The sequence below is a fragment of the Symphalangus syndactylus genome, chromosome 3 (assembly GCF_028878055.3).
Source record: "Symphalangus syndactylus isolate Jambi chromosome 3, NHGRI_mSymSyn1-v2.1_pri, whole genome shotgun sequence".
Lineage (NCBI taxonomy): Eukaryota > Metazoa > Chordata > Mammalia > Primates > Hylobatidae > Symphalangus > Symphalangus syndactylus.
The window spans coordinates 15,910,971-15,933,938 of NC_072425.2; the positions used below are offsets into that span (position 1 = coordinate 15,910,971).

Genomic DNA, 22,968 nt, shown 5'->3' on the forward strand with positions numbered 1-22,968 from the left:
CTTCTGAGACCGGAAGTGTTCCCAGCTCAGTCACACAGGTGAGGGAAACTGAGGCTCACAGAGGCAAAACCACCTGCCCAAGGCAGGAAACACCGTCCCAATCAGGTCTGATTCTGACCACCCGCCCCAACTCCACGCTTGGTCTGGGAACATCTGGACTCTGTTCAGCCCTTGGCTAGGTCCAGCGGGGGCAAAAAAAAAAACTATCAAGGTGGGACTTCTGCTTCAGGTTCCTCTCTCCAGTTTGAGTGTTGTCTGAGGAGTGGAGGAGGGCCCTGGGGTTCCAATGGCAGAGCCTGGGGCTGGCTGCAGAGCTGAGAAGGGCCTGGACTGGAGTCTCTTGCAGGCCTGGCCCGGCTGGTGCCTGGGCCTACCCTGGTGAGGGTAACCTGTCCGGAGGGGTCACCCCCAGCTGCGCCCGTTTCCTTGTCCTCTGCTGTGTGATTTTGGACAAGTCACTGCCCCTCTTTGATGGGGCTTCGGGGGAGATCAGGAAAGAGGGTGCAGGCACCAAATCCAGGGTTGAGTTCCCAAGGGTGTGGGGAAAGGAGCCCCACCCCAACAGGAGCCAGCCAGGTGGTCAGAGCCACCTGCCTGCCCCCTGCAGGGGTGGGCTCCCTCCCACGCGCCTCTTGCTGAGGATGAAGAGGGGAAGCCAGCACCAAGGTGTGGGCCTGGACTCTGGCAGCCTTGCTGTGGGACCTTGGACAAGCTCCTCACTGCTTGCAGCCTCAGTTTCTTCACATACATGATGGGTATGATACCACGCAGGGCTGCTGGGAGGAGGCCACGGAATTATTTTAATTAAATTGGACAGGATCTTGCTATGTTGCCCAGGCTGGTCTCAAACTCCTGGCCTCAAGCGATCCTCCTACTTTGGCCTCCAGAGTAGATTGACTGCAGGCGTGCAGCACCACACTGGACTAAAAATTTTCTTTTTTTTGAGGCAGAGTCTCACACTGTTGCCAGGCTGGGGTGCAGTGGCACGATCTGGGCTCACTGCAATCTCCGCCTCCTGGGTTCGAAAAATCCCCTGCCTCAGCCTCCCGAGTAGCTGGCACTACAGGCGCGCCACCACCACGCCCGGCTAATTTTTCGTATTTTAGTCAAGACGGGGTTTCACCATGTTGGCCAGGATGGTTTCTATCTCCTGACCTCATGATCCACCAGCCTCGGCCTCCCAAAGTGCTGGGATTACAGGCGTGAGCCACTGTGCCTGGTCTGTTTTTTTGTGAGATGGAGTCTTGCTCTATTGCCCAGGCTGGAGTGCAGTGGCACGATCTAGGCTCACCGCAACCTCTGCCTCCTGAATTCAAGCGATTCTCCTGCCTCTGCCTCTGGAGTAGCTGGGATTCCAGGCGTGCACCACCATGTCCGGCTAATTTTTATATTTTTAGTAGAGACAGGGTTTTACCATGTTGGTCAGGCTGGTCTCGAGCTCCTGACCTCGTGATCTGCCCACCTCAGCCTTCCAAAGTGCAGGGATTACAGGTGTGAGCCACTGTGCTGGGCCTCACACTGGACTAATTTAAAAAAAATTTTCAGAGATGGGGTCTTGCTATGTTGCCCATCTGGCCTCGAACTCCTGGACTTGAGTGATCCTCCCACCTCAGCCTCCTAAGTAGCTGGGACTATGAGCATGAGCTACTGCACCCGGCAAGTCTTGGGAACTAAATGCTTTTATTTTTATTTTTATTTTGAGACGGAGTCTCACTCTGTCACCCAGGCTGGAGTGCAGTGGCATGATCTCAGCTCACTGCAACCTGTGCCTCCCGGGTTCAAACGATTCTCCTCTCTCAGTCTCCCAAGTAGCTAGGATTACAGGCGCCCACCACCATGCCCGGCTAAATTTTGTATTTTAGTAGAGACAGAGTTTCACCATGTTGGTTAGGCTGGTCTCGAACTCCTGACCTCAAGCGATCCGCCCACCTCAGCTTCCCAAAGTGCTGGGATTACAGGCGTGAGCCACTGTGTCCAGCCCCCAAATGCTTTTAAAGTGCTTTGTGCAGAGTGGGGCGCAGTCAGCCCAGGCTGGTATAATTTTTCCTCCACCTCCTCAGCACCTAGTGAAGCCAGATTCTCTTTGAGGACAAGAGTCAATTGTTAGGACTCGATACACTCAGAGTCTCTCCCAGAGAGCCTGAAAGGGGACAAGGTAGGGTGGGGCGCTGCAGGGCGTGGGCCCCAGGTGTGGTGGAGAGGCCGGCAGCAGTTTCAGGTGGATGTGGGTTGGGGCTAGGGTAGGGGAGGCAGCTAAAGCCAGGCAGCCTGGGCCCTTCCTTTCCCTGCCCAGCCCTGAGGAATCCCCCACAGGGAGGGGCCCAGTGCAAGGACGCGCCCAGGAGCTCAGGACTGCAGATGACCAGATACCCACAAGAGAGCAGTTCCAGTTCAGAAACAGACAACCAAGGCCAAGGCCAGATTCTCCCAGGCACCGAGCCAGGAGGTCCCCATTGTTTCCACGTCCATTTTTTTCCCTCAATTATTTAGACTGTCATAAAACACACGTAACTGAAAATGTACCATCTTACCCATGTTCAAGGGTGCAGTTCAGTGGCATGAAGCACATTCGCTGTTGTGCAACCATCACCACCATACACAGAACTCCCTTCATCTCATCAGACTGAAACCCACACCCCTTAAACACAACACCCCTTCCCCCCACCGCCTCCTAGCACTCCATCCCACTTCCTCTCTCTGTCAATCTGACTCCTCTAGGGACCTCGTGTAAGTGGAATCATAAGGTATTTGTCCTTTTGTGACGGGCTCTATCACTTAACATAATGTCCTCAAGGCTCACCATGTTCTAACACATACGAAAATATCCTTTTGTTAAGGCTTTTTTTTTTAAGGTGTCCATTTTATAACCACGGAAACGGTTCGGAGACAGAAGTCTTCTGCCCAACTTCATACTGCCTGTAAGTGACAGGCAGCGTTCGAACCTGGATTTGCAGTGGGCCCAGACACGCAGCACCCCCAGGGTGGGCCATTCAGATGGAGCAGACCCCACCGAGAGCCCTTCTTGGGGTGCACCTGGGTATGGTCAGAAATGCCCCAGAAGGGAAGGGAGCCTTTGAGGCGGGGGGTGGGGGTGGCTGGGCTATCTCTGCCTTATGGAAAGTGCCCTTGCTTATCTTCCCTGTGCTCGGCCCTCTCAGCTGGCACTGCATCCTGGCAGAGCTGTGGAACAGCTTCTCTCCCAGGGCCTCAGTTTCCCTGTCTAGAAAGGAGCAGCAAACCTGTTAAAGATGTGTCCACGTTGTGTAAAAAATGGGCCAAGGGGTGGGTGGGCCCAGGCCTCTGCCCAGCCTGGACTCCCCCTTCCCCCTCATCTGCCCACCCCCGTGTCAGACTGCTGGGCTGTGACTGCAGAGCTGCTGCCACCATCACAGACACCCCTTGTCCTGACTGTTCTGGCCTCCAGCTGGCAGAGAGGGAGGGGGCTATCCAGCACCTTGGTTCCCCATTGTAACATGGGGGAAGGTGACAAATGCCCTGCGGGCTCTTAGGACTATCATGAAGATCACAGAAATGAGGCTTCCCAAACTATCTGTGTGAGAGCCCAGGTCAGTAGAGAGCAAGCCTACACGAGCTTGGAGGCAACGGCCGGGCCAGGGACAGCCTGGCTCTGCTACTTGTGATGGTGGGCAGGTGACTTCACCTCTATGAGCCTTAGTTACCCCTTCTTTGAATGGGGCTAAAGACAGGCCCTGCCTCAGAGGACTGCTAAAAGGCCAGGGCCTGAAATATTCAACACATCCAGTGTGCCAGGACCAGCCAAAGCCTGCGGGTGGATGTGAACAGGAAGTGGAGAGCAAAATAGGCCTGGCCCGGCCCTGCCAGAGCAACCCTGACTTCAGGAGACACCTGGTGAGTGCATGAAAAGTGCGTTCGAGAGTTAAGTTGGGAAATGGAAGAAGGAAAACCATCAGAGGGCTCCGGGACACCTGGTAAAGAGACAGGCGGGGCCTGGCAAGCAGTAGGTGGACAATAAACACACCCTGGTTAAAGAAGTTACTAGATCAACTACTTGGGAGGCTGAGGCAGGAGAATCGCTTGAACTGGGGAGGCAGAGGTTGTGGTGAGCTGAGATCATGCCATTGCACTCCAGCCTGGGCAACAAGAAGAGTGAAACTGTCTCACAAAAAAAGAAGAAGCTACCAGAGGCCAGACGCAGTGGCTCACACCTGTAATCCCAGCACTTTGGGAGGCTGAGGCGAGAGAATCACTTGAGCTCAGGAGTTCGAGACCAGCCTGGGCAACATAGTGAGATCCCATCTCTACCAAAAAATTAGCAGTGCATGTAGTTCTACCCACTCAGGAGGCTGCGGTGGGAATATTGCTTGAGCCCGGGAGGTCAAGGCTGCAGTCAGCTATGATTGCACCACTGCACTCCAGCCTGGGTGACAGAGAACCTGTCTCAAAAAAAAAAAGAAGCCATGAGAATGCAGTGACAGGGTCTGTTCAGTGGAATAAGTAGCTCTTCACATACTGCCATTTTGGACAAAAGCAAGATACAAAATAATATACAGCTGCGTGTGGTGGCTCATGCCTGTAATCCTAGCACTTTGGGAGGCCGAGTTGGGCAGATCACTTGAGGTCAGGAGTTTGAGACCAGCCTGACCAACATGGTGAAACCCCATCTCTACTAAAATACAAAAATCAACCGGGCATGGTGGCGCACACCTGTGATCCCAGCTACCCAGGAGACTGAGGCAGGAAAATTGCTTGAACCCAGGTGGTGGAGGTTGCAGTGAGCTAAGATCACACCACTGCCCTCTAGCCTGGGCGACAGAGCAAGACTCCATCTCAAAAAACAAACAAACAAACAAAAAACTTACTAAATGATCAGATAAGGGAATACTATGCAATCCCAAAAGTACATAAGAACAAAACACTTGATAACCAGAGGAAATGTTCAAAGTATGTTAAATCTAAAAAGTAGGTAACCCCTCTGCCATAAATTACACACACACTGAACAATCTTAGAAGTGAGATTATACTGCTGTTTATTATCCTTTTTCACCCCAAACTTATCCTTTTTTTTTTTTTTTTTGAGACAGAGTCTCACTCTGTCATCCAAGCTGGAGTGCAATGTCGCGAGCCACTGCCCCTGCCCTCTATTTTTTTATTATAAGCATTTGTTACTCATAATTAAGAAAAAAGATTATTTTGCCAGGCACAGAGGTGCACGCCTGTAATCCTAGCACTTTGGAAGGCCGAGGTGGGAGGATCACCTGAGGTCAGGAATTTGAGACCAGCCTGACTAACATGGTGAAACCCCATCCCTACTAAATACAAAAAATTAGCCAGGTGTGGTGCAGGGCACCTGTAATCCCAGCTACTCGGGAGGCTGAGGCAGGAGAATTGCTTGAGCCAGGGAGGTGGAGGCTACAGTGAGCCGAGATCTCCAGTCTGAGCAACAAGAGCGAAACTCTGTCTCAAAAAGAAAAGAAAAATCAGAGACTATCTTAATGTCATTAAGACAGGAATATCTTACCACAAAATATATAAATCCTTATAGGAAACGTAATGTATTGATCACATTAAAGTTAAAACATACATCGAAAGACATAATAATAAACAAGTGAAAAGAAGCCACAGGCTAGGAAGAGTTATTTCCAAAGTTTAAAACTACCAAGAGATTAATATCCAGAATACAGCCAGGCACAATTGCTCACGCCTGTAATCCAGCACTTAGGGAGGCTGAGGCAGGTGGATCATTTGAGGTCAGGAGTTTGAGACCAGCCTGGCCAACATGCTGAAACTCCATCTCTACTAAAAATACAAAAAAATTAGTCGGGCCTGGTGGCACATGCCTGTAGTCCCAGCTACTCAGGAGGCTGAGGCAGGAGAATCCCTTGAACTCAGGAGGTGGAGGTTGCAGTGAGCAGAGATTGTACCACTGCACTCCAGCATGGGTGACAGAGCAAGACTCTAGCTCAGAAAAAAAAAAAAAGAAAGAAAAAAGAAAAGATTAATATCCAGAATAAATACAGAAATCCTGCATAAATAAGACAAAGACAATCCAATGAGGGGAAATGGCAAAATATACGCATAGGCAATTCACAGGGGAAAAATGCAAATGGAACTAATGTACGAAATAATTCTTAGCCTTGCTAGTAATCAAGGAATGTAAATTAAAACAATCACATATCATTTCACTCCCCCAATTGGCAAAAATTGTGAGCTCTTAGAGAAGGTAGGATGCACATACTCTACAACCCAGCAACTCCTCTCCTTATTATTTATGCATCTTAGAGAGCTGCTCCACATGTAAGTGAGAAACCACACAGAAGGATGCTCACTGAAGAATCGTTTGTAATAGCAAAAAATCAGAAATGACCCACATGTTCATCAACAGGAGAAAGGATACGTTGTTTTAATCATACAATGGAAATGCTTTAAATCAATTAAAGTTAATGAACTGTAGCAATATGTATCAATATGGATAAACCTCAAAAGCAATGTTGATCCAAAAAACAAGTTGTAGATGATGCATATGTTATATAAGGTTTTCTACAAGGTGTATACCCAAGTATACCGAAGATACAAAAGCATGCACGGAAAGTCTCCAAACCAAGATAATGATTGTATCTAGGGAGGGAAGAAAATGGGGAAGGGACTTCAACTGTGCTTGGAATATTTTGCTTAAAAGTGCCTGCGCACATTCAAGTGTGGGTGTGCCTGCACGTGTGTGAGCGGTGTGTGCGTGTGTGTGTGTGTATCTGAAATAGTGCAAAACACTGAAGTCTGACAAAGCTGAGTTCTTGATACGGATGTATCTGTTCTAGTTTTTATACTTTTCTTAAACCATTTCATCACACAAAACTCACCGAAACAATCATGCATTCCTACCCTGTATGGCCAGTGCTCTCCCCAACCTCACACAGGCAAAGGCTCAGCAGGGAGCAGCAGCTACCGCACCTTACCAGGTTACCAGAGCAGCAGAGGCAGCTCCTCCTTCCAGCTGCTGCTCCTCGGCCCCTGAGGACCCTGCAGAACTGGTAAGCACTCCCTACCTGGTCCTGCCCTGCCCCCAGGGAGATGTAGAAGTGGGCATCATGCAGAACAGACCCTTCCCACAAGGCAGCTCAAGCAGGTGCCTTGGACAAATGGGACCAGGTTCCTAGCCAGGGCCAGGGCATCTCTGTGCCTGGGGGTTAAATGAGTAACCCAGAGAGCCCCAGCCTTCCCTCAGGCACAGGTGGATCTCAGGGAGCAGAGAGAGCAAGGACTTGGAGTTTGGGACATGTGGGTTCAGATCCAGCTCCAGCAAGAAATAATTCTGTGACCCCACGCACACACCGCTCACACACGTGTTTAGCCTAAGCCTCTGCTTTTACAACATTTTTTATTTTATTTTATCTTGGAGACAGAGTCTTGCTCCTCTCCGTGGCCCAGGCTGGAGTGCAGTGGCACGGTCTTGGCTCACTGCAACCTCCACCTCCCGGGTTCAAGTGATTCTCCTACCTCAGCCTCCTGAGCTTCTACAACTTTAAATCAGGAATAACGCCACCTTCCTTGTAGATGTGTATGCAGTGACTCCAAATACGTCTAAGAGATATTAAGCATAAAAGAATGTTGCTGAGCAGTACATAAAATGTGTTATCTGTGAAAGAAGCCAGTCATAAAAGGCAAATACTTTGATTTCACTTCTTCACATAAGTGAATAGACAGAAAGCAGAAGGGATACCAGGGCCTGGGGGAGCAGGAAATGGGGAGTGAGCGTTTATTGGGTGCAGAGAGTTTCAGTTTTGCAAGATGAAAACAGCTCTGGAGATGGGTGGTAGTGATGGATGCACAATATGAATGTACTTAACACCATTGAAGTGTACACTTACAAATGGTTAAGATGGTTAAATTTTATGTCATGTGTATTTTACCACAATAAAAAATATTAGGAAATATGATTTTTTTTTTTTTTTTTTTGAGGTAGAGTCTCACTCTGTCGCCCAGGCTGGAGTACAGTGGTGTGGTCTTGGCTCACTGCAACCTCCACCTCCTGGGTTCAAGCAATTCTCCTGCCTCAGCCTCCCAAGTAGCTGGGACTACAGGTGCGTGCCACCACTCCTGGCTAATTTTTGTATTTTTAGTAAAGATAGGGTTTCGCCATGTTGGCCAGGGTGGTCTCAAACTCCTGACCTTAAGTGATCCACCTGCCTCGGTGTCCCAAAGTGCTGGGATTATAGGTGTCAGCCACTGCACCTGGCCTGTTACCGGTATAATTTTTTTTTTTTTTTTTGAGATGGAGTCTCACTCTGTCGCCCAGGCTGGAGTGCAGTGGCATGATCTCTGCTCGTTGCAAGCTCCGCCTCCCAGGTTCACGCCATTCTGCTGCCTCAGCCTCCCAAGTAGCTGGGACTACAAGCACCCGCCACAATGCCCGGCTAATTTTTTTGTATTTTTAGTAGAGACGGGGTTTCATCGTGTTAGCCACGATGGTCTCGATCTACTGACCTTGTGATCTGTGTGCCTCAGCCTCCCAAAGTGCTGGGATTACAGGCGTGAGCCACCATGCCTGGCAATTTTTTAAAACAAGAATGATGGCTGGGCACGGTGGCTCACGCCTATAATCCTAGCACTTTGGGAGGCCGAGGCGGGTGGATTACTTGAGGTCAGGAGTTTGAGACCAGCCTGGCCAATTATGGCGAAACCCCATCTCTACTAAAAATACAAAAAAATTAGCTGGGCATGGTAGCACACAACTGTAGTCCCAGCTACTCAGCAGGCTGAGGCAGGAGAATCGCGTGAACCCGGGAGGCGCAGGTTGCAGTGGGCCGAATCTGTGCTGCTGTACTCCTGCCTGGGTGACAGGCTCTCTCCCAGAGAGAGACCCCCCAGCACGCACCAGACCCCATGTGGGCCCACAGGGATTTGGCGTGGCTCCCACACCTGGGCGGCAGGCAGGCGGGCTGCGGGTAAACAGGGCACAGAGAGCCTTTTGTGAAAGCACAAACAAGGCTGAGCCGGGAAAACTTCCCAAGCAGGAGGGGAGGCAGGAGGCTGGCACCCCTCCTGTACCGGAGATGGGAAGGCTGGCCCTCCAGTGCTCTCCCAGGGAGTGCGAAGGGGCCGCTCTCAACAGGCCCTGTCCCGGGAGGGTTCCAAGCCTGTGGATCTGCTCCCACCACGGGCCATGGGTCATGTGCTTCCCCTGTCCCAGAGCCAGAGGGGGAGGAGAGGTCTCAGTCTCGTCTGGCACACACAGCCTCCACCCTCCCCAGGGCGGACACTGCCTTGGAGGCCCCCACACCCAGCTGGGGTGAGTCAGAGGCTGCTGGCTGGGGGTGCTGCCTGGCTTGGGACTCACCCTGTGTAGAAGGGCACACCCTCACTTCCTGGGGAGAGGAAGAGGGGAGACGCCAGGGCTGGAGGGGGAGGGGAGCACGGGTCAGTTCCAAACTGCTCCCACCTGGGCTGGGCTCCCAAATAGGTTGGTCCTCACATCAACTTGCAAGGGCATGGCCCGCCTTCTAGGGTGAAAGGCAACAGGCGAGGGACACCCACCTGGGTTTCCCCCAGCAGCTCTGGAGCCAAGCAGAGAGAGGCAGCAGGTAGGGTTGGAGGTGCAGCCTCAGGACCTGCCCTCACCCTGCCAGGCTGGGGCAGGAGCGCCCAGTTACTGACCGTCAACTAAGTGCCCAGCACGACCTTGCCCCATCTCCCAACCTTCATGCAAAGCAGCAAAGTGGCACCCACCTCACCACGAGACCATGAGAAAGTCCCTTCACCTCGCTGGGCTCTGGTTTCCTCATCTGTAAAATGGGCTGACAAGTCTATTGCTCGGAGGGCTGTGATGAGGACAGAAGGAGATAGTCCATATAAAGCTTTTGGACTAGTGCCTGCCACACAGTAAGGCTCTGGAACGTTCGCTGATATTATTATTATGGTAGAGTTTATCAGTCCTTTTATGGGTGTGATGTCTGAGGCCCAGAGAAGTTTGGTAACGTGCCCAAGGCCACACAGCTAGGAAGAGCTGGGAAGATGCACCCCAAGCCTGACTTTCCATTGTGCCAACCTGCCTCAAAGGCAAGCAGGCCTCCTGGACCCGCCTGGGACCCAGACCCTTGAAGATACTTCTTGAGACAAGATCTTGCTTTCCTTAGGGGTACATGGAAACCAGGGCTCTACAGGGAACCCCATCAGGCCATACTCAGATGCCTCTGGTCTCACTGGTACCACTATAAGGAAGCTCTGGAAGGGAGCCTAGCCCTGGGTTTAGGGCCAGAAGGCAGTGTTGGGTCTGGGCCCCGGGGGCCGAGGGGCCTGGAAAGCAGGCCGTTTTATTTTTTTTTTTGAGACAAGATCTTGCTCTGTCGCCCAGGCTGGAGCGCAATGGTAGGATCACGGCTCACTGCAACCTTGAACTCCTTGGCTCAAGCGATCCTCCAGCCTCAGCCTCCCAGTAGCTGAAACTACAGGCATGTGCCACCACACCTGGCTATTTTTAAAAATTTTTTGTAGAGATAGGTTGTTATCTTGCCCAGGCTGGTCTGGAATTCCTGGGCTCAAGCAGTCCTCCAGTCTCAGCCTCTAAGTAGCTGGAACTACATGCACATGCTACCACACCTGGCTAATTTTTTTTTATTTTTTATTTATTTATTTATTTTAGACGGGGTCTCACTCTGTCACCCAGGCTAAAGTGCAGTGGCATAATCTCAGCTCACTGCAACCTTCGTCTCCCAGGTTCAAGCAATTCTCGTGCCTCAGCCTCCCAAGTAGCTGGGATTACAGGTGTATGTCACCACACCCGGCCGATTTTTGTATTTTTTAGTAGAAACGGGGTTTCACCATGTTGGCTAGGCTGGTTTCGAACTCCTGACCTCAGGTGATCCACCTGCCTCAGCCTCCCAAAGTGCTGAGCCACTGCGCCTGGACTAATTTTTTTATTTTTGTAGAGACAGGTCACTATGTTGCTGAAGCTGGTCTGGAACTCCTGGGCTTAAGCAATCCTCCACCTCAGCCTCCCAAAGTGCTGGGATTACTGGTGGGAACTGCCACGTCCAGCCAACAAACACTCATATTTGCACATGGAGTCACAGCCACACATGGTTTACAGGTCTTAACCTGTTATGAATACCAGCGCTGCCTTCTTAGACAGGTTATGAAATGTGGCCACCAGTACCCTAGAGAGGTAGCATACGCATCTTCTGCTGAGATCCCAGGGGACTGGGCACTGGCCAAGCCCTAGGCAAGCCAGTGGGAGGACTGGGGGGTCTGACAGAGGGTGAGCTGCCTGATACCCGACTCTCTGGGATGGAAGGGGGCTACCCCCAGGGATCCTGACCCATGGAGTCAGCTGGGAGATGCGAGCTGTCCCTGCAGGGCCAGGATTCCTGCCCACTGCCCCCGCTGCTGGTCAGTGCGTTTGTCATGCTGCCCGTCAGAGGGCGCAGGTTTGGCAGCAGCACTCTGACGGTGTCCAGGTGGCACGTGAAAGCTGTGGAATTTTACAGCCACTTTTACTCCACTGGAACATCGCTCTAGGCGTGAGGCTTAGATTGCAGCAAGCAATTTAATTTTGAGGTTTTAAGCCCTCAAGAGACGTTTAGATGTAGACAAACTTGCTACGAGATGCAAGACGCAACAGAAATGCATCTGGAAGACAGCAGGGAACGTTTGTGGCCGGGGAGTAAAAGCCCTTCTAGAAACCTCAGCCCCACGTCCTTGAGGAGGGAAGGTTAAGCCCCTCGCCTTCCCAGCACACACACACATACACACACACACACACAAAATGAAGCCACTAAAAAACAACTGTCTGGCCAGGTGCGGTGGCTCATGCCTGTAATCCCAAAACTTTGGAAGGCCGAGGTGGGTGGATCACCTGAGGTCAGGAGTTCGAGACCAGCCTGACCAACAAGGTGAAACCCCGTCTCTACTAAAAATACAAAAATTAGCCAGGCGTGGTGGTGCGCATCTGTAATCCCAGCTACTTGGGAGGCTGAGACAGGAGAATCGCTTGAACCCAGGAGGCGGAGGCTGCAGTGAGCCAAGATGGCACCACTGCACTCCAGGCTGGGCAACAGAGTGGGATTCCATCTCAAAAAAGTAAAATTAAATTAAAAAAATAGGCCAGGCGTGGTGGCTCACGGCTGTAGTCCCGGAAATTTGGGAGGCCAAGGCGGGTGGATCACAAAGTCAGGAGATCGAGACCAGCCATGGGCAATATGGTGAAACTCTGTCTCTACTAGAAATACAAAAATTATTCCAGCGTGGTGGCGGGCGCCTGTAGTCCCAGCTACTCGGGAGGCTGTGGCAGGAGAATAGCTTGAACCCGGGAGGTGGAGGTTGCAGTGAGCAAGATCGCACCACTGCACTCCAGCCTGGGTGACAGAGCAAGACTCCGTCTCAAAAAAATTAATTATTTAAAAAAAAAAAAAGCTGTCCAGTCCCAGTCCTGTGGGGAGCTCAGCCCTACTTCCACACCAAGGGCATGAGTTCTGCGGTAGACAACGGGCACTAAGGCTGAAAGAATGGCCTCTGGTCAGTGTTTCTCAGCATTGTTTGTAGCCCACCAGCCTCACAACTGCTGGGGAAGCATCTTCAAAGTTCAGATTCCTGGGGCCAACCTTCCAGGGCAGACTCTGCAGGTCTGTGGTGGTGGGCCCAGGGGAACAGCATTTTAGACAAGCTCCCAGGTGACTCTGAAGGCCCCCAAAAGCCTGGGAACCTGAGAAAAAGGGGCAAAGGAGGGTGAAGTAGAAAGAGCCCCGGCTGCAAAGCCATACCAACCTGGGTTCAAGTTCTGGCTTTGCCACATGTACATTGTATAACTTTGGGCCAGAGACCTCATCCCTCTGGGCCTTGGTCTGTAAAATGGTAAAGCAACCTCACACGCAAGGCTGTGGCGAAGGTAAGATGGGCAAATGCGTGCAGCATCCCAGCATGCGGCTTAGCACTGAGACACGGTGCTGAGAATGACCACAGACTGTGAAGGTGCTATTGCAGGAAGGAGGAGAAGCCGGAGACGCTGAGCGCCGTCTGTGGAGGGGCCAGCTCTGCAGCTCTCTCCCAAGCAGTGTATGGGAGAGAAAAGAGACTCCTGGGGAAGAATAGAGGAAGCGACGTGGAGGAGGGAGAGCGACAGGACAGTGAGCCTGAAAAACACAGGTGAGATGTCAGGAGCTCCGGCACAGACCTCACTCCCAGCACGATCCTGCCAGACGCTCTCACAGCCCCGCAAAACGAGGCTGCCATGCCTGTTCGCTCTCCTTGCCCAAACCCTTCCTGAGGTCAGCTATACCCCAAAAGAAAGCATCTTTGGACCCAGGTGGCAGGGTGGGCCCTCCTCCTGCTTCTCACCTGCCCACTCTCAGAACTAAAACTGGAAAGGAGCATGCCAAAAGGACCACAATCAACACTTCCTCTAGATACAGCAAGGGTAAACTGAGTCAGGGTCTGCCTGTTCCTGCCTGTCCCCAGGAAGGGCCGGGCTCAGAACAATGGCTCAGACTCAATTTGTCTCAGCTTGATTCGTGTGTGTCCCCTGAACCCAGGCAGTGGGTGGAGGCCAAAACCCCTCAGGCCGGCCCATGCGGTTCACTCCACGCCATCCTTGGCAAGGAGGAGGAATTATGATCTGACAAGCAGGACCTGCTGCTTCCTGCTCAGCGCTGCCCAGCATGAAAGACTACAGCTCAGGCCTCCCCTCTCTCCAGGGGACAGAGTTCCTCAAAACCAACAGGAAACTCCTACAGGGCAGAGCCAGGAGTTGGCTGACCTTTTCCCATAAACTGGAGAGTGGACACAATCACACACCAGGCACTTCCCACCTCCCTCTGCTGCTGTAAATGCCCAAACAGCTCAAAACTCCCAGCATGTGAGGGGGAGGGGCCGGGGGGCTCGAGGGTGTGCATTCTGCCAGGACCACACACAGCTCTATCTACCTCTTGCATGAGAAAGAGGTCCAGGGGAGCCGAGCGCGGTGGCTCATGCCTGTAATCCCAGCACTGTAGGAGGCCGAGGCAGGTGGATCATGAGGTCAGGAGATCGAGACCATCCTGGCTAACACAGTGAAACCCCGTCTCTACTAAAAATACAAAAAAAATTAGCCGGGCGTGGTGGCGGGCGCCTGTAGTCCCAGCTACTCGGGAGGCAGAGGAGGGAGAATGGAGTGAACCCGGGAGGCAGAGCTTGCAGTGAGCTAAGATTGTGCCACTGCACTCCAGCCTGAGCGACAGAGTGAGACTCCATCTCAAAAAAAAAAAAAAAGAGGTCCAGCGGATATCATTAAATGAAACAAAAGCAAACTGTGAATCGGCAACTCAAACATGACCAGATTTTTATAAAAATAAGCAAATGGTAATAATAGATGTGGAAGAATATACCCCTTCCCATTCACACCTCTGAAGATGGGAATCAGCGGAGACTCATTTCCTAGATGACATTAAAGATCCAAACAGGCCTGGCATGGTGGCTCACACCCATAATCCCAGCACTTTAGGACACTGAGGTAGGAGCATCTCTTGAACCCAGGAGTTCGAGACCAGCCTGGGCAATGTAGAGAGGCTCTATCTCTATAATAAATAAATAAATAAAATTAGCTGGGCACAGTGGTGCACACCTGTAGTCCCAGCTACTTGGGAGGCTGAGGCAGGAGGATCGCTGGAGCCTTGGAGATCGAGGCTGCAGTGAGTCATGATGGTGCCACTGCTCTCCAGCCTGGGCAACAGAGTGAGACCCTGTCCCCAAAAAATAGCCAAATGATATAAAAACATATAATGAATATATAACAATGTTGGTAATTACAAAAAAAAAATTACTATTTCTTTTGAAATCCAGGCTGGGAGACTCAGGCCTTCCTTCACACAAAAAACTGAGGTGAGAGGTAAAGGCAGGGAGGCCTCAGGGCAGACAACAGAGGACCCTGGCCCAGGATTCCAGGGTCTGGATTCAAGCCGCATGTCCTTGCCTTCTTTACAGATGAGTCTGGGCAAGTTGCTTCCTCACTCTGATTCTCAGTTTCCACATCTGTAAACTGGAGTTAACAGCCATTGCCTAAGCATCCTCAAATGGTCAAATGAGATCACCGACCTGAGTATGTTTGGCAAATTACACAGCCGTCTATACACACACCAGCTATGACTCGGGACCACCTTCTAGGACATGCACTCTGCCAACTGCCTGCTCTATGTCAACATATTTAATCCTCCAAATGTTCTAAAGGGACTCTCCTGCCTCTGGGAACTGTTTTCCAAAGCACAGGCCAAGGAATCCCAGTCCCCAAAGATGTCTACATGATCAAATAAGTGTGGGGAAACACGAGTCGCCAGCTCCCTTATCTTGGTCAGCTCAATCCATTCAAGGCTCTGATAAGTCCTGCAGCAAGGATAACAAGAAGTCTTTGTTTCCCAGAATTATCAAACCACTGTGACTGAAGAAACTGGTGTCTCACGGAACACACTTGGGAAACGTGGTCCACGCTTTATGGGAAATGTGGTCATGAGGCTGCATTAGCAAAACCCAGACTGATAAGATCTGGGGTGAGGGAGAAAAAACAAGAGGTTTGCAATGAAACAACTTAGCATTCAATGAGTGCAGCAAGCAAACATTACTCAGCGGGAGAAGGAAGAAGAGAGTAATTCTGCTGTCTGCCACTCTGCCCTGGACCTACAGCAAGAAAAGCAAAGGACTGTGGGGACGGAGATGCTACCCTTTGCTCCCCAGGCTGGGAAGGGCACTTGACTGGAGCTGGAGCTGGCCGGAAAGGAGAGGGGCCCATTCCTTACCCCAAGGACGGCTCTGCTATCTGCGCGTCGGCTGTCGGTGCTGAGGCTGGCCCACATCTGCCTGGGCAGGGTCCTGGCATTCCTTTCGCTCCATGGACGCTGCCTCCCTACAAGGAAGCGAGAGCTGCCGTCAGCAGGCACACGTGACTGTCGCAGTTACCTGCCGCACTGCCAGCACTTCCTGAGAGCCTGCTTGGTAGCAGGCCCTTGGCTGGACTCTGGGGTGACAAAAGAGGTTTTTTTTTGAGACAAGAGTCACACTCTGTCACCCCGGCTGGAGTACAGTGGTGCGATCTCAGTTCACTGCAACCTCTGCCTCCCGTGTTCAAGTGATTCTCCTGCCTCAGCCTCCCGAGTAGATGGGGTTTCAGGTGCGCACCACCAAGCCTGGCTAATTTTTGTATTTTTAGTAGAGACAGGGTTTCCCCATGTTGGCCAGGCTGCTCTTGAACTCCTGACCTCCAGCAATCTGCCTGCCTCGGCCTCCCAAAGTATTGGGATTACAGGCATGAGCCACCGCGCCTGGTGGACAAAAGAGCTTCTGACAGAGCACCTCCCTCCAGAACCTGGTCTACTGAGGAGGTGCCAACTCAGTAGCGACAGTCTGAGAGCTCAGAGCTCTGCTGCGGGGGAGCCAGGAGAAGCACTAGACCCAGACTAGTGGGGTCAGGGAAGGCTTTCTGGAGGAGGAGTTGTCTGAGTTGACTCCTAAGAACAGGAGCTGGAAAAAGAGCATTCCAGGCAGGAGGAACAGCACATGTTTACCTGGAGGAGAGGGTACACGGCATCCGGAGAAGGTTTGCGGGCTCGGCATGGCGAGAGCCAGAGGGGGGAAGTGGCAAGAGATGAGCCACAGCAGGGTGGTTGGGTCAGGCAGAGACCAGCCTCTGCCCAGACTCCAACTTAAACAGCAAATCCACCCATCATCTCCGACAGTCAACCAGCCTCCAGTGAGCGTCTACTCCGTATGCATCAGACACTGTGCAGAACTGTGCATGGGAGTGGCAGGGTGGGGAAAGAGCTGTGATCACTACAACACGGGTTTCGGGGAGCCAGGAGCTGGGAGAGTGGCCCAGCCACCAGAGAGAACCAAAGGGATCAGCAGGAGTTACCCAGGAAGGAGGAGGGCGGGTGGTAGACAAAGACACCTGGACTGATCTAGGAGGGATGGCTGTTTTTCCATCATTTCTACCACTGGGTATTTACTATACTGACTAAGTTCCAGGCCCTGTGCTGGGAGGGCAAACATGAAAGATGGTCTCCGCCATCATGGGAGGTAGGTCAATAACCCTGCAATTCCATACGGGGTGGTGGTGACTAGGCAGTAAAGTACCTACAGCTACATCGGCACAGAGGCCATCCAAGCCAACCTCTACCTCACTCTACCCTCCTTGTCAAGGATGGGGCACCCAATGAGGCTGGGTGGTCCAGTCACCTGCCCATGGCAGAGCCAGGTCCAGAACTTGGGCCCCTGAACTCCCTGTCACTGATTATTCTAGTCCCTCCTCTTCCAGAAAGCATACCCTGACCACCCCCTACATAATCACCCAGAGCTAATTCCTTCTTCCTCTGGGCTGCCTCTGTAATATTTCTATTAATATGGTGGCCACAGTGTATCAGAACTTATGTGTCTTCTGGTCTGCCTGTCCTCCCAGACTGCAGCTCTCAGGAGGCCAGGGATGTTTTCCCAGCCATCCCAGGCCCAAGACGGGCACTTTCTAAAGAATGGCTGAATGAATGAATGAATGAATGAGTCAAGGCATGGAGAGACACTGTGCTGGGCTCTAGAGCCCCACATCCATCCCACCTGAATCTCCAAGAGGTCTTGGCCCATCAGTGTGTGCCTCAGTTTCTCCATGTGAAAACCTGGAATCAGCTCTACTCTAAGATAAGAAAGTCAGGAACCAGGCTGATTTCCCTCCAACTCCTACAGGCAAGGTCCAGGCCAAGCCAGGCAGCAACCCAGGGTCTGGCCACTTCCCTGAGTTCTGACCCACAGGAGTGATCCCCAGGATTCCCTACAGTCCAGAAAGGTCACTCAAGAGTTTGCAAAGGAAATGGCTTCCTGGTGGGTGTGCCTAAGGGATGGAGAACCACCACATCTAGTCAAGTTCTAGGGGGAAGTCATGAACACTTCCTGTGCCCCCGCTCTGTTTTTTTTTTGACATGGAGTTTTGCTCTTCTTGCCTAAGCTGGAGTGCAATGGCGCGATCTTGGCTCACTGCAACCTCTGCCTCCTGGGTTCAAGCAATTCTCCTGCCTCAGCCTCCTGAATAGCTGGGATTACGGGCGCAGAGCCCTATGCCTGGCTAATTTTTTGTGTTTTTAGTAGAGACAGGGTTTCACCACGTTGGCCAGGCTGGTCTCGAACTCCTGACCTCGTGATCTGCCCGCCTCAGCTTCCCAAAGTGCTGGGATTACAGGTGTGAGCCACCATGCCTGGCCCTGCGCCCCCTGCTCTGTACCCTATGGTCCCTAGAAGGCAGAGGGCATCAGACCCCATGCCAAAGCCCTGAGACCAGGAAAACAAGGAAGCAGAGACCAGTCACCCAGTCACTCATCCCTGGCATGTCCACAACAGCCTCCTCCAGCACAGGTCATCTGTCCTTGCCTCCCTTCATGAGGCAGAAGACTTGACCTTCACGGAAGCAACACCAGTGAGACTGAGCAATCACCACTGCCCAGTCTCTCTGAACAAACTCCCACTCTCACATCCCCTCCACAGGAAGTATCAGCAACAGCCGATCTCCTCCCCCTTCTTACAGTCTGTCTGTCTGCCAGGTTGTCTGCTCCAAAGCGCAGAATACAGTTTGGCAGGGGTTAAGAGTACTACTAACAGAAGAGGTGGAAGAGGCCCTTGGGAACTTCGGGCTCCCCCAATTCCCTTCCTCTCACCAGGTGCTCTCCCTCCACACCTCATTCTCAAAAGGCTTCCTGAGGTAGGGCAGGGGAAGAGGAGTCAGTGGAAGTGTGGCTCACCCAGGAACCACCCACCCTTCCAGCCAAGTCTCCATCAGGAGGCGGCTACCAGACAACCCCCGACCCATCTCTCCTTCCCAAAAAAGGCAACAATCCCAACAGCTGAGAACCGGCAGACCTCGGTTCACTCCAGACCCGATCAAGGGGAAGAAGCAGTCAGCGAAAGCAGCAGAATCATCATGAACTCCATGACCCCAGCTATGCGCCTTCAGCCTGGGAGCTCAGTTTGCTGGGTATCCAGCTCACCTAGGGCTGCACCAGGCCCGGACCTCACTGGATCTCGCCTCGCCCTCGGGCCCACCTGAATGCACAGGACTGGGACAGGGTCTGGGTTCTTAGATTCCAGACCGGTCTTCCCAAATATCCCATCCCAGACAGGCCCCAAGAGCCTAGCCGGGGATCCTGCCCCCAAGTCAGGGCACTGCCCCCATCGGAACGATAGGAAGGAGGGGTGCAAGGGAAGAGGAGGGGACCAGGAACTCAGGAGAAGACAGCCAAGGAAATCTTTGAAAAAGAAATGGCAAGGAGAGAGCCCAGAGGTGGAACCTCTAGGAAAGGGAGAGTGTGTGTGGAGGGGTGAGGATCTGGGGGCACTTAGGGATGACAAGGGGACATGGGAAAGCCGAGGCGGAAACTCCTGGTTTCTAGAGCACAAGGAGGCACAGGAGTGCCTGGGAGGGGGCTCGCGCGCCGCGGAGCCGGCGAGAGGGTGGTGCCCCGGAGACCCCGGGCACTGGGGAGCCCGGAGGTAGGCCGAACACCGCAGGAGGTCCCCAGGGGGCCGGCCCGGAGACAGAGCCCCAGATGCCCCGAGCGCCCGGGGCCGGGCAGCTGGCCGAGGGCGTGTGTAAGTGGGTTTCGAGAGGTGACAGCTTGCGCCCCTTTCCCCACTCCGTCCACTCACCTGGGCTTGCCGCGCCCAGCCGCCCAGCAGGCAGCTCCAGGCCCCGGCCGCTCCGTCCCGCCGCCGGCCGCAGCGCTGCTCCGGCGCCTCCTTTTGTTTGTCCCTCACTGCACCACTCAGCCTCCTCCGCCCCGGAAGTGACGTCACCACCGGGCGCGAACGCAGCGGCCAGGGCGTCGCCATCTTTACGAGGGGAACTGTAGCTGCGCTTTCTCCCGCTCCGGCCCGCGCGCTAGCGCCCTGCTGCTTCGGGGCGGAAGTAGCGGAGCCGGGCTCGGCCCCCTTAAAGGGACAGGGACTGATGCAACCTACCGGGTGTACTTGGGAGCGAAGGGTGAAGCGACCCAGGCGAGGGTGAGTAGCTGTGTCGGAGCGTCACTGCCCCGAGGTCAGGTGCCGAGGCTGGGAGGGTCGGCTAACGGTTCCGAGCTTGGTTGTGCTAGAGTGCTTAATGAGTTTGATGCTACTAAGTGTAACGGAGTGGCTGCACAGGATGATTGAGCCGCCCGCGGGAATCAACTGCGCGTGCTGCTTGCTGATTCTCGCTCGGACACTGGGGCTGGTCCTGTCTGCACCCAAACCCCCCTCCCACGACCGCGCCGGTGGAGATGATACCCGAGACAACGGAATTCTGGGCAGATCTGGGGTTGGAACTGGGTCCCCAGACTCCAGCTCTGCAGCTCCATAAATCCCCCTGGGTCCTCGCAAATTCCCCGGCTGATAACAGTAACGGCAACCAAATTAAAAAATAATCCATACAATGGAATACTGTGCAGCCATTAAGACGAAAAATGTTTAATATGCACTAATGTAGGGCGACTTCTAAGATACCTTAGGTTAAAAAAGGAAGCAACAGAAAAAACAGCGTTGAGCCAGTTGCGGTGGCTCACGCCTGTAATCCCAGCACTTTGGGAGGCCGAGGCGGGCGGATCACGAGGTCAGGAGATCTAGACCATCCTGGCTAACGTTGTGAAACCCCATCTCTACTAAAAGTACAAAAAAATCAGCCGGGCGTGGTGGTGGGCGCCTGTAGTCCCAGCTACTCTGGAGGCTGAGGCAGGAGAATGGCGTGAACTTGGGAGGTGGAGCTTGCAGTGAGCGGAGATCGCGCCACTGCACTCCAGCCTGGGCGACAGAGCGAGACTCTGTCTAAAAAAAAGAAAAAAAGAAAAACAGCGTTGATGGGTGCTATCCATCTTTGCGTAGAAGGACGCCTGAGGGTGGGGGTATCTGCGGGTGTGCGCGCCAGCTGTCTGATAAGATGCACAAGAAGTTGTTAATTGCGGTTGTCTCCGACAGGAGAACTGGGGTGCTGGGTACTTGGGCCAGGGCGAGAAATTTACTACCATGTGCACAGATAGATAATTAAAAATAAGATGATGAAGATAGTCATGGCTCCCATCCATCACGTGTTAAGCCAATGCCTAGTTTCACTTCTGTTGGGATGTCTTACTTTTCCCTTTTAATAGAAAAGAACCTTAGAGAGGTTAGGAAACCTAGCAATATCATAGCCAGGGCCGGGCGCGGTGGTTCACGCCTGTAATCCCAGCATTTCGAGAGGCTGAGGCGGGCCGATCACGAGGTCAGGAGATCGAGACCATCCTGGCTAACACGGTGAAACCCCGTCTCTACTAAAAATACAAAAAAATTAGCCGAGCGTGGTGGCGAGCGCCTGTGGTCCCAGCTACTCAGGAGGCTGAGGCAGGAGAATGGCGTGAACCTGGGAGGCAGAGCTTGCAGTGAGCTGAGATCCGGCCACTGCACTTCAGCCTGGGCGACAGAGCAAGACTCCGTCTAAAAAAAAAAAAAAAATCATAGCCAGGAAGTGGAGAAGCTGGAATTTGAATCCTGGGCGATTTACACTAATGCCCATGATCTAGCTTATCCCTCGCCACTGAGAAGCTTTTTCTGTTGTCAGTCATCCAACACCCGTCTTGGGGCCTGGCACACAACAGGCATCCAGTAACTACTTATTGACATGATGTAGTGTGAAAAGCAAACGTTGAAGGTCAGAGCCCAGGCTTAAAGTTCAGGGCTCGGGCGCCTCTTTCCAACCTGTGGACTGTGGGCCTGCCACACTCCGTGGGCCTCCATGTCCCCGCCTGTAAAATGAACAATCAGAACCACAGTTGTAGACAGTGAATGTTCCCACGTATTATACTTTGTATTTTACACGCAGATAAGTCTCATTTTACAGATAAGTAAGTGAGGCACAGAGAGATTAAGAAAGTTGCCCGAAGAGGGCTCCTACAGGTCTCCCTCCCTCCCTAGGAAGGCTGTTGGGCTCCCAGGCCTCTCCCTTAGCTTCCCGGGATCATCTGCGCTAATGCTTTGGGGACCTACTCTGCTGGGTGAGCTGCCAGAGGCTGAGGATCTGGTGGAGAACAGGTCAAGCACATAGTTCCTGTCCTTGGAGTTGAGTGCCCCCGTGCTGAGTATCTTGAGGGCGGAAGCCCAGGGCCTTGGGACCACCTGGGAGGGGACACGTGGCTTAGCCTGGGTGGAGTCATAAGGGGCTTCTCCAAGGAAGGGACTTTCAATGTGACTGGAAACTAGGATGTCCAGAAGGAGAAATGATGAGGCTTGAGACTCAAGGAGAGATGGGCTCCTACCCTGGACTTGGCCTTGGTGTCCACTAAGAAACTGAGGGTGACCGACAGGATTGGAGAATATACAAGTTAGACCCATTCAGTCTGGCTTCAGCAGGAATCTTTCCGGAGAATGCCTCCATTAGGTGCCAACCACCAGAATGCCACACTAACCTCTCCAAGCTCCAAAGAGTAGGGTGCCTGATTTTATAATCCAGGTGGGGGCGATAAAGGAATGCAGGGGCGTTGGCAGCCATGAGGCAGTCACTGTAACTCCTGCCAGAACAGACCTGGGGCCACATCCCACTCCTGGATGGCACTGCCAGTTCCCTGCATAATTCCTTTTTTTTTTTTTTTGAGACAGAGTCTCACTCTGTCGCCCAGGCTGGAGTGCAGTGGTGCAATCTCGGCTCACTGCAAGCTTCACCTCCCGGGTTCACTCCATTCTCCTGCCTCAGCCTCCCGAGTAGCTGGGACTACAGGCACCCGCCACCACGCCTGGCTAATTTTTTGTATTTTTAGTAGAGACGGGGTTTCACCATGTTAGCCAGGATGGTCTCGATCGCCTGACCTTGTGATCCGCCCGCCTTGGCCTCCCAAAGTGCTGGGATTACAGGCGTGAGCCACCGCCCCCTGGCCTCCCTGCTCATCCTAAATTTCTAAAATAATTTCTAAAATGCTCATCCTATGCCCTCATTCCCCAGCTCGCAGCTGGGGGCCTCCTGGTGCTTTTCTGGGACTTCGAGTAAGTCATTTCCCCTCTCTA

At 52.8% G+C, this 22,968-nt stretch overlaps 2 protein-coding genes across 9 annotated transcripts in view; one reads left to right on the forward strand and one right to left on the reverse strand.

Annotated features, from left to right (window-relative positions):
* Window positions 1-19,750, reverse strand: part of LRRC8A (leucine rich repeat containing 8 VRAC subunit A) — a 36,882-nt gene extending 17,132 nt beyond the window's left edge. The window contains exons 1-3 of one of the 2 annotated variants that reach the window (XM_063635797.1): window positions 19,615-19,750; window positions 15,732-15,838; window positions 9,703-9,794 (exon numbers count right to left, since the gene is read on the reverse strand). The gene's annotated coding sequence lies outside the window, so the exon portion shown is untranslated. The remainder of the gene's footprint in view (window positions 1-9,702; window positions 9,795-15,731; window positions 15,839-19,614) is intronic. The other variant, XM_055270808.2, reaches the window with a different exon arrangement.
* A 20-nt stretch (window positions 19,751-19,770) lies between these two features.
* The window catches only part of KYAT1 (kynurenine aminotransferase 1), a 43,730-nt gene continuing 40,532 nt past the window's right edge, over window positions 19,771-22,968 (forward strand). For 3 of the 7 annotated variants that reach the window (XM_055270814.2, XM_063635856.1, XM_055270817.2), the window contains exon 1: window positions 19,771-19,968. Coding sequence is in view for 2 of the 7 variants with exons in the window: in XM_055270816.2 (XP_055126791.1) it covers window positions 19,916-19,968 (53 nt within the window). In the remaining 5 variants the exon portion in view is untranslated. Of the gene's footprint in view, window positions 19,977-22,968 lie in introns of all 7 variants that reach the window. The other 4 variants (XM_055270816.2, XM_063635857.1, XM_063635858.1 and 1 more) reach the window with 3 other exon arrangements.